The sequence below is a fragment of the Amphiprion ocellaris genome, chromosome 10, assembly GCF_022539595.1.
Source record: "Amphiprion ocellaris isolate individual 3 ecotype Okinawa chromosome 10, ASM2253959v1, whole genome shotgun sequence".
Classification (NCBI taxonomy): Eukaryota; Metazoa; Chordata; class Actinopteri; family Pomacentridae; genus Amphiprion; species Amphiprion ocellaris.
In genome coordinates, this window is record NC_072775.1 from 28016917 (window position 1) to 28027348 (window position 10432).

A 10432-nucleotide genomic window follows, 5' to 3' on the forward strand; every position below is an offset into this window, starting at 1 on the left:
TTGTGCGAGTCAAGTCAAATTCATTTAAACAGCACATTTTAAACAACAGGAGTCGAACCAAACAGCTGTAAAATTATAAATAGCAACTCTTGAGATATAAACACAAAGACTAAAAAGACAAATATGAATAACACAAAGACTAAAAAGACAAATATGAATAAAAACGCAATAAAATAAAGAAAAAAAACAGAACAATAAGAGATAAAGTCTAGGTGTGAAGTTCTACTTAAAACAGTGATTTTAGAGTTTCTAAAGTCTCAGCAGTTCTTACATGAGGAACAGCAATGGTTGTCTGATCTTGAAACATCTCACAGCATCAGGCTGGTCAACCTCAGACCTCTACCTGGGGGATAAAAATGTAAAGACTTCTGCTAAATAAGGACGAGACATTCCATTTAGAAACCTAACTGTATTTTCCCGTCAGAGAGTCCTCGGAGTCTGAGAGGCGCCATCACAGCTTTGTGCTTCCATCAGCACGATGACATGGTTCTGGCTGGTTATGAGTCAGGTTTGATGGAGCTGTGGCAGAACCACAAAGTGATTTGCCACAAGCAGGTGAGGAAACACACATCGGCAGTGATTTAAACTTGTATGTCGTTGGGTTTACGTTAACTTTGTTGTGTCTCTGTTTGCGTTTTAGCTGACGAACAGCCCCATCGCAGCCGTCTGCTCGATGCCCAACAGCCAGTTCGCCGTCAGCTACCTGAAGACTTTGCTTGTTGATGTGTGGAAGCTGGTGTGGAGTAAACAACGTGACACAGTCAGGTACACAACAACAAGTACAACACACTGCTAAGCTACATATAGGACATAAACACTGTCCTCCATCTTTGTTCTCACAATTTTCTCACACATTTTCTTTCACAATTATCTCTTTCTGCGGTATTTCTACCTCATTCTACAAACCTGTGTTCAATGTTTAATAATTTAGATAATTAATAACTAAAGTAAACATCGCGGCACCAGTTAGTGAGTTAAACTGAAGAAGACACTTTGACTATTAAATGTGCAGCAGCCTAAATTACAAAACATTGTCTACCATTGAAAGAATTTCAACATTGAATGTTTGTGAAGGATTAATAGAGGAATCAGTAAATAAAACAAATTCTAAAAGGAGAGATAAATAAATTAAATCTATCAAATTAATCAAAAGCCTGATTCAAAAGGTAGGCCTTGAGTTTGCTTTTAAAAATATCAACACACTCTGCTGCTCTCGGGTCTTCTGGAAATCTGTATAATATAAGAAAATACTGTCTCATTGTATGTTTTTGTTCTGGCTTTATGTTTAATTAAAAAGCCACTAGCAGAAGACCTGAGGGTTCGAGACAGTTCATAAGATAAAATCTGATAAATACGAAGGACCGAGGCCATGAAGAGTTTTATACACTAGTAAAAGGATCTTAAAATCTTTCTTCTCCAATCTCTAAATTTCCTTCTATTTTCTTGAGATTTCTGTCCTTGTTTTTTATACGGACGTACTTTTAATACACTTAAAACATCAGAAACGTGACAGCAGCTGGAATCTGACGACAGGTAAACTGATATTGTGGCCAAATTTCACTGCATTGCTTCAAACACTGAAGTTAAAATTAAACATTGATTAAAACATACAAATTAACCCAATTGTGTGTAGGGTTGTCAAGGTTAACCGGTTTTACAATAACCACGATTATAAATAGATATTCGTCACATTTTTCACAACCACGATTATCCGTAGAAAAGCCTCGCGAGAGGTGCAATGCAAGAAGCGTGAGCTGCGCTGAGTGGAGAGTGGAGAGAGAGTGGCTCCTTGGCCTGTGCGCGCGCTCCTGTCTAATCGGCATCACCGAATTCACTCACCGCTAAATTGAGGATGGCTGACGGGGGTGCTCCTCCGGACTTGCATCCTCCCAAAAAGCGACTCAAATCAGCAGTATGGGATCACTTTGGGTATCCAAAAGATGCTAAAGGTGAGGTTTTCGTGGATGGGCACCCCACGTGCAAAGCCTGTCGTCGCAAAGTTGCAGCAAAAGGTGCGAATACAACCAACACGATACAGCATCTTCGTGACAATCATCCACCGCTGTATGTCCAAGTCAAGGTAAAATCATCATTTCCCAATAAAAAAGTACAGCAAAGACCGCGTTAGTGCCAACCAGTGCAGCGCTTCTAACAACTTTTACCACAAGTTTCAAAAATAAGGAGGGGGGGGGGGCAATGACGTAGGCATAATGCACGTGTGTAGGCAACACTACAGCAGTGATCCCCAACCACCGGTCTGCGGCCCGTACCGGGTCGCACAGAAAGAAAAAATAATTTCTGGGCTTCCGGCCCGCCGAAGTGTCCCTAATATTGTGGCCGCTGTGCGCAATGAGGTTGCCAAGATGGGACTGTCCGCCGCACGCGCGGTAACTGTCGGTTCCGAAGTCAGCGGTCCGGCGGCCGGGCCGCCCCGAGGACCCCCCGCGCCCCGAGTTTCCTCCCGGAGCCAAAACAACCGGCGGGTCGGGAGCTCCGGTTACCTCCTGCGCTCCCGTTCCCCGCCCGTCGCAGCCGGGCTGCTTTCCTGCGTCCGCAGGCGAGGGGAAGACGGCGGGCCGCGGCGGGTGGGGAATGGGAGCGCAGGAGGGAACCGGAGCTCCCGACCCGCCGGTTGTTTTGGCTCCGGAAGCCCGTGCCCTCCTCCGAAGATGCTGTCGGCCCGGTCCCCTCAGCAGGGAGTGTGGTCCGGGAAGCCCCGCTGCCCGCTGACAGTGGTAGTGGAGGAGACAGTATAACCTCCAGGACAGGGAGGCTGTCTGTCTGCCTGGACCTCCTGTCAGACTCTAGAGTTTTCCCTGGGAAATGATCCGGGTGTTTGGATTAATTGTTGTAAAATTAGTGGTGAATTGTTTATATAAACGTTTTAGTAAAAATAAATAAGACTCCCATTTATCCTTTTTTCTGTAGTTATATTGTCTAAAATTGTGGAGGATATTTAAAGCTTAAAATGAAGTGTTTTTAGAATCTTTAAATGTATTCTTTTTATGTCTTTTTGTTTTGTTTGATTTACAAAGTAAACACTACGTTATCAACCATACATTAAATTGCAACATTCCATAATACATAAAAGTCTCAAAGAGGCACTTCACTAGAACTTACTAGAATTTACTCACTAACTTTTGTTTTAATGATGGCAGCTAAAGAAGCCTTTAAGTTCCTCAAGTTAGTGACTGTTTTGTAATGCAATTTGCACTTTTATTTACTACAAAGACGTGTTGGAACAATTTATTTTATTTTATAAGAACAGTAAATGTTTAAAAGTTTAAGTATTATTAAAGAGTTTATTTAAATACAAACACTGGGTTTTTTTCTTTCATAATGTCGATAATCGTGAATAATCGTAAAATCGCAATATTTCCTTCCACAATAATCGTGGCTCAAAAAATTGAAATCGTGACAACCCTAATTGTGTGTTGAGTTTCAGAGTATCAACCGTGGCGTTAAAGACAGAATTCCAGGGCTGAAACCGATGCTGATTATCCGGAATCGAGAACGACCGATGGCCAACATTTGGAGTCGATATACATTGAAATTTGTATATTAATAGCTTGTGATAGCAGGGAAAACATCATTCATAACTCAGCTTCCTCATTAATAAGGATTACTGTGACTGAATATGTACAATGGAAAGTGGAGTGCTTAAATCAGAGCATCATGTGTCGATTGAGTTTGAGTTTGTCTCCTGCTCTTTGCTATTTCTTAATATTTCACTGTTTTGTCACTTTTAATGTCCACTAAGGTCCATTTCTTAAAGCATTTATTGTTTTCCAGACTCTGTTTCAGTTTTGTCTGTAGCTGCCTTCTAACTTAGCCGCTAGCCGTTAGCATAGCCTTAGCCGCTGTGAGAGAGAAGCTAATTTCCTGGTTTATGGTGACGGCTTGTGCTTCTTGTTCAATTTTTACTGCTTGAGAGACATTTCTGACACCACTAAGTGACAACAGACAGAAAGAGGGTGGCTGCACTAGATTTGAAGTAATACCTTTACTTTATTGATAATCGGTCAATAAAAGCAATATCTATAATCGGAAAAATGACAAATATCCGCAATGATAATCGACCAGGATAACAATCAGTTTATCCCTAATTTAAATAAAGTGCCGTGAGTTTGTTTCTGCACAATAACAAATGTTTCTTCATGTTTACTGTGTGTTTGTGCTTTTCTCAGTCTGGTGAAGGTGTCGACCCACAAAGTATCACAGCCGGTAGTTCGGCTCATCTACTGCTCCACGCTGCTTGGTATCACCCACAATGCAACCATAATAGAACCATTGAGGCCAAAGGAGGATGACACCTGGAGTTGTCAAGGCACTAAGTAAGAGGATGTTTCTTCTTCATCTTATTTTAATCAGGTATTGTCCAAGTTAATCACAGCAGATGTTGGGTTTTGTCTGTAAGTCTAGTTTCTGTCATTATTAGAGATACAAGAGGGTGAATTGAGGCTTAGCAGGTCGTAGTGAAAGTGAACAAAACTCATCTCCTGCAGCCTCTGAAGTCTTTTGAATTCAGACTTGAGATAACTTTTGGCTCTAGTGCGCAGGTGAAGAGATGCATTTAATATAAAATGTTGTATTGATATCATAGTTTAGCTCAGTTGTACACGTGCTGAGTTTTGTTTCTTATCTGCTTCGAGGTTTTATTTTTATGGTAATCCTGCAGTCAAAGTGTCTTATGTCTCTTTCCCAGTTGGACTGATAGAGTCATTATTCGGGGGATTTCTCACAATGACGATAAAAGTATTTGGCTGGTGGGCGAAGAAGATAGTAAAATTACCATCGGCTTCATGGTGAGTTTTACTCAAGTTAAGCAAACTTTATTCATCATTATCGCTATTTTGAAAATGATTTGCATTTCTGAGCTGCAACAATTTACAATGCATCCGGGAAATATTCACACTGCTTCGCTTTTTCCACATTTTGTTATGTTACAGCCTTATTCCAAAGTAGATTAAATTTTTTCCCTCAAAATTCTAAACACAATATCCCATATTGAAAGTGAAACACTCAAATATCACATGTACATTAATATTCACACCCTTTGCTATGAAACTCAAAGTTGAGCTCAGGTGCATCTTGTTTCCACTGATCATTCTTGAAATATTTCTACAACTTGTTTGAAGTCTACCTGTGATAGATTCAATTGATGATTTCGAAAGGCACACATCTGTCTATATAAGGTCCCACAGTCGTATGTCAGACCACAAACCAAGCCATGGAGTCAAAGGAATTGTCGGTAGACCTCCAAGACAGGATTGTATGGAGGTACAGAAACATTTCTGTAGCATTGAAGGTCCCAAGGAGCACAGTGGTCTCCCTCATTTATAAATGGAAGGAGACCACCAGGAGTCTTCCTAGAGCTGGCCGCCCAGTCAAAATGAGCAATCGGGGGAGAAGGGTGTCGGTCAGGGAGGTGACCAAGAATCTGATGGTCACTCTGATAGAACTCCAGCATTCCTCTGTGGAGATGGGAGAACTTTCCAGAAGAACAACCATCGCTGCAGCACTCCACCAATCAGGCCTTTATGGTAGTGGGGCCAGACGGAAGTCACATGACTGTCCAGTTGGAGTTTGCCAAGAGACACCTAAAGGACTCTCAGACCATAAGGAACAAAATTCTTTGGTCTGATGATACCAAGATTGAACTCTTTGGCCTGAATGCCAAGCGTCATGTCTGGAGGACACCAGGCGCTGCTGATCACCTGGCCCATACCATCCCTACAGTGAAGCATGGTGGTGGCAGCATCAGGCTGTAGGGATGTTTTTCAGCGGCAGGAACTGGGAGACTAGTTAGGATCAAGGGAGAAATATATGCAGCAAAGTGCAGAGAGATCCTCAACAAAATCCTGCTCCAGAGTGTTATGGACTTTAGACTGGGGTGAAGGTTCACCTTCAAACAAAGACCCGAAGCACAAAGCCAAGATGACAAAGAAGTGGCTTCAGGACAAGTATCTGAATGTCCTTGCGTGGCCCATCCAGAGCCTGGACTTGAATCTGACTGAACATCTCCGGAAAGTCCTGAATATAGCTGTGAACCGACGCTCTTCATCCAACCTCATTGAGCTTGAGAGGATGTTCAAAGAAGTATGGGAGAAACTCCCCAAATCCAGGTGTGCCAACCTTGTAGGATCAAATCCAAGAAGACTGGAGGCTGTATTTGCTGCCAACGGTGCTTTAAAAAAGTACTGAGTAAAAGGTGTGAATACTTATGTACATGCGATATTTGAGTGTTTCATTTTTTAATAAATTTGCAAAATTGTCTAAAAAAAAAAAAAAAACATTTTTCACTTTGTCATTATGAGGCATTGTGTAGAATTTTTGAGAAAAAAATGTGAGAAAAAAGTGAAGCAGTATGATTACTTTGTGGATGCACTGTAGATAAAGAATGTAAGACAACTTTAGAGACATCAATAAAACATTTACTTTCTTCATAATTATATAAGCTTCCTGCATCAAAACCTGTACTTCATCTTCATGAGCAGCTAATTCAGTCTCTTGTCCTGCAACACAGACTTTATTTTCAGTAAAAATAGTTGTAGATAGATAGTTGTAGTAGAGTTGCTGCTGACAATGTTGTCCTCTTTATTTTTAGTTTGTCATGGGTCCCTCTACTCTTAACTATTCATGCTTCTCCTCATTGGTCATGGAGCGCGAGGAGGAGGAGGAGAAGAAGACGGAAAGCATGATGACGGCTGCAGCTGTGGACAATGGTACAAGCACAGCTGGAGTATTTTCTGTATCAGTATATGTGGATTATTATTTACACAGTGAAAGAACAATTTGGTCTCAGAAACAGAAAAATGTATGCCACTGTCTGCTAACATCAATATCATGAAATTGCCTTTTGTTCTACCAGCAGTCCAAAGTCTAAAGATATTCTAGAGACTGTCACATAAGAGTAAGAAAAAATGACTGCATGGAACTGAGAAATGTTTTGCATGTTTGCTTTAAAACTGTCAGATAAGTTAAGGTATTTTAAGCCCTAACTGAGCTAAGAAAAGATAAACTTTATTGATACCTCACTGGGGAAATTTACAGAATCCCACAGTAGGGAAATTTGCAATGTTATACCAGCAAATGAAATAGTGTCAACATGTAGAGAGCATGAGTAGCTGCTGATATTGCACGGATTCTTCTGCATGTAGGAAATCAGACATTGTGCAGATTCCTCTGGATGTAGAAAATAACAATATTGCACATATCTGTTTATTCAAAACAATGATATTGCAGATTCTTCTGAGTACAAATACGGATTTAAAAAAATACAGATATTGCACTTATTCTTCTTTAAATAGAAAATAGTAATATTGTACAGATTCATGTATAGAGTAATTTGTAGTTATACAGAGTTCGTAAATCAACTACTTGACTGATGTGTCAAATGGACTGTTACTCTCATTTCACCTACAACAAGAATTACCAGAACTACAGCTACTGTGATGCAAATCTGTTTGTGTGTGTTTGTTTATTTTTATTTTAGTTAGTGTGTGATGCGTTGTATGTCTTTCAGAGTTTGTGGTGTGTGGAGACGTGAAGGGCAACATGTGGTTCAATCAGCCTCCACAGCTTTCGTCCTGGAGCAACAGAAAACAGGTGAGAGCTGAGAGACTCAACTCTGAAACCAAACAAAAGACGTCATTCAGTTTAACTAATCAGGGCTAAAAACCACAAAAGGTTTCTGCAACAAGTAAACTTCATGATATTTTCTGCATCTCACAGATGCTTTATTTTGTCATTGCAATTTTTCATGACTGTTTGCAAATTTGTTGCATTTTGTTCATGATTTAATTTAATTGTTTTAATACATTTTAATGCAGTTTTTTTTTTACTTAATGTTGCTAGAGGTCATAGTAGAATAGAATATAATAGAATAGATAGTTTACTGACCACCACCACCACCACAGTATAAAATATCACAGATATATAACAGAAAAATATTCAAAGATACAAAATGCACAAAAAGTGTTACTTAAATAACAATTTTAATCAAATTAATTTTGATTGGAATCAATTTGCATATGTTGATAAGGGTTGAACAAAATGATGCAATTAATGAGATCAGTTTTATTTTTTATTTTTTGAAGTGATTTAGTTCACTTGATGTTATACAATAGCAACAAATGCTCATGGAGGCATCTTTGAATTTCGTATTTTGTTCAAATAAAACAATCCATTGCCGGAAGATACTGAACTCAGTTTACAAAAAAAAAAATTAAAATTCTTTTATTTATAGGCTAAAATCAGCTTATGTTTGTGATTTTTGCTTTGAAAATGACTTGAACAACACATTAACTGTCATCATTGTTGATTAATTTGCTCTTTATCAAATGTAACCCTTAATTTGAATCTGAGATAACTATAAGAAAGCAGCTGTATGGCAGTATTTCTCATGTGGCTCTGACAGAGCATAAAAACAGCATCAAAAATATCTGGCAGTGGTTTTAATCGTGATGTTTCATCTTCAGGCTCACAGCAACAGGATCAGTGAGCTGAGACTCACCAAAACCATCATCGTCTCGGCCTCCTACGACCGAACTGTTAAGCTGTGGGACAGAATCACTAGGGAACAGGTACGTTCTGGTTTCAAGGATAAATCTGGTCTTTCTAACTTCTATTACACTTGTATTTAAAGTCCAATCAATCTTGTTCCTCTGACACACACTGCAGGTTATTTTGAGTGCATCGTGCAAAGACTGCTGCTGCTGGAAATACTCAACAGAACAATAAATGCGTGTTAATCTACAGCTAAAAATAGTCCCTAGCACTTGTTTACTGTGATGTCTGTTATCTAAGACTTCCTTTTGTTGTTTTTCTTCTGTCAGGTGGGAATGTTTGTTTGTGGAGGTCCGGTTCTGAGTTTGGAAGTGAATCCAAGAAACCCCACCGAGGTGATCTGTGCTGACGGAGAAGGAAAACTGTACTTTCTCTGCTGGAAAGAGTAACCCTCTTGACATGGCACACTCAAAATATCAAGATTTAGCAATCGCACCTAATCGATGCAGTAACCAAAGATTGTAGGGGATGTTTTTTTTCTTTGCTTTAACAATGCGCAATAAATTGTATGAAAAAAAGGAAGCACTAATGGAATCATAGTCTGCTGTATGTTTACATGTGCCTTTGATTTAGATGATGGGAAACTTGTAACAAGCAAGTCTAAATAAGAAGACTTGAATATATTTTCTGTTAAAGTTTGATGTGATGAATGTATTAATGAGCTCTTTAATAACTGCAATGAGTGAAAATAAGAATATGGAACACTAGGAGAGGGAAAACCATATATTTGCTTTTTTTTCTTGCATTAAATACACTTCAAATCATCCCTCTGTGTTGAGTATTTTAACCAAATGAGCTCTTATATGTAATATCTTTTTTTAATCTGCATTTTTAACACATATATGCAGGATTTTAGAAAATTAAGAGATGATATAGTTTTATTAAATTACAGCAAATTCTTAAGTTGATTTTAAAGCAGAATTTGTTTTAATCACTAAAGTTAATCTGTGTGCAGCAGCTCAGCTGCACATGTAAACACAACTAATACATCTGTCTTATCTGCACTGAGCTGAATGTACTATTGACACTGAAGTGCAATGAAGTATGTTAAAGTAAATAAACAGCAGCCAGAGCTTCACACAGGTCTTTAATGATTTACCCATTAATTAATAAAACTGTAAACCTTTATTAGATCATAAAAATTCACAGTAATAATACACACTGCCTGTCCAAAAAAAGCTGCCACTTTGATTTACTAAGCAAATAGATAAGAGCCTTCCATTGAATAATGTCTGCAGCGATGAATACGTTTCAACAGGCAACAACTTATTTAACCCTAGTTGATGCAGTGAGGAGCCTCTCACCAACAACTGTCGGAAGACATACAGTGGGGATCGAAAGTTTGGGCACCCCAGGTAAAAAATTGTATTAATGTGCATAAAGAAGCCAAGGAAAGATGGAAAAATCTCCAAAAGGCATCAAATTACAGATCAGACATTCTTATAGTATGTCAAAAAAGGTTAGATTTTATTTCCATCATTTACACTTTCAAAATAACAGAAAACACAATCATGGCATCTGCAAAAGTTTGGGCACCCTGCAGAGTTAATACCTTGTACTGCCCCCTTTGGCAAGTATCACAGCTTGTAAACGCTTTTTGTAGCCAGCTAAGAGTCTTTCAATTCTTGTTTGAGGTATCTTCGCCCATTCTTCTTTACAAAAGTCTTCCAGTTCTTTGAGATTTCTGGGCTGTCTGTCACACACTGCTCTTTTAAGGTCTATCCATAGATTTTCAATTATGTTGAGGTCAGGAGATTGTGAAGACCATGGCAAAACCTTCAGTTCACGCCTCTTGATGTAATCCACCATGGATTTTGAGGCGTGTTTAGGATCATTGTCCATTTGTAGAAGCCATCCTCTCTTT

General features: G+C 39.1%; 1 protein-coding gene across 2 annotated transcripts in view; it reads left to right on the plus strand.

Moving 5' to 3' along the window:
• tep1 (telomerase-associated protein 1) overlaps window positions 1-9332 on the plus strand; it is a 65665-nt gene extending 56333 nt beyond the window's left edge. For both annotated transcript variants that reach the window (XM_023295155.3, XM_055014094.1), the window contains exons 49-56: window positions 425-555; window positions 641-765; window positions 4188-4334; window positions 4706-4805; window positions 6608-6725; window positions 7526-7608; window positions 8481-8585; window positions 8838-9332. In XM_023295155.3, the coding sequence (XP_023150923.2) occupies window positions 425-555; window positions 641-765; window positions 4188-4334; window positions 4706-4805; window positions 6608-6725; window positions 7526-7608; window positions 8481-8585; window positions 8838-8957 (929 nt within the window). In that variant the 3' untranslated portion in view covers window positions 8958-9332. The remainder of the gene's footprint in view (window positions 1-424; window positions 556-640; window positions 766-4187; window positions 4335-4705; window positions 4806-6607; window positions 6726-7525; window positions 7609-8480; window positions 8586-8837) is intronic.
• Window positions 9333-10432: the final 1100 nt, after the last annotated feature.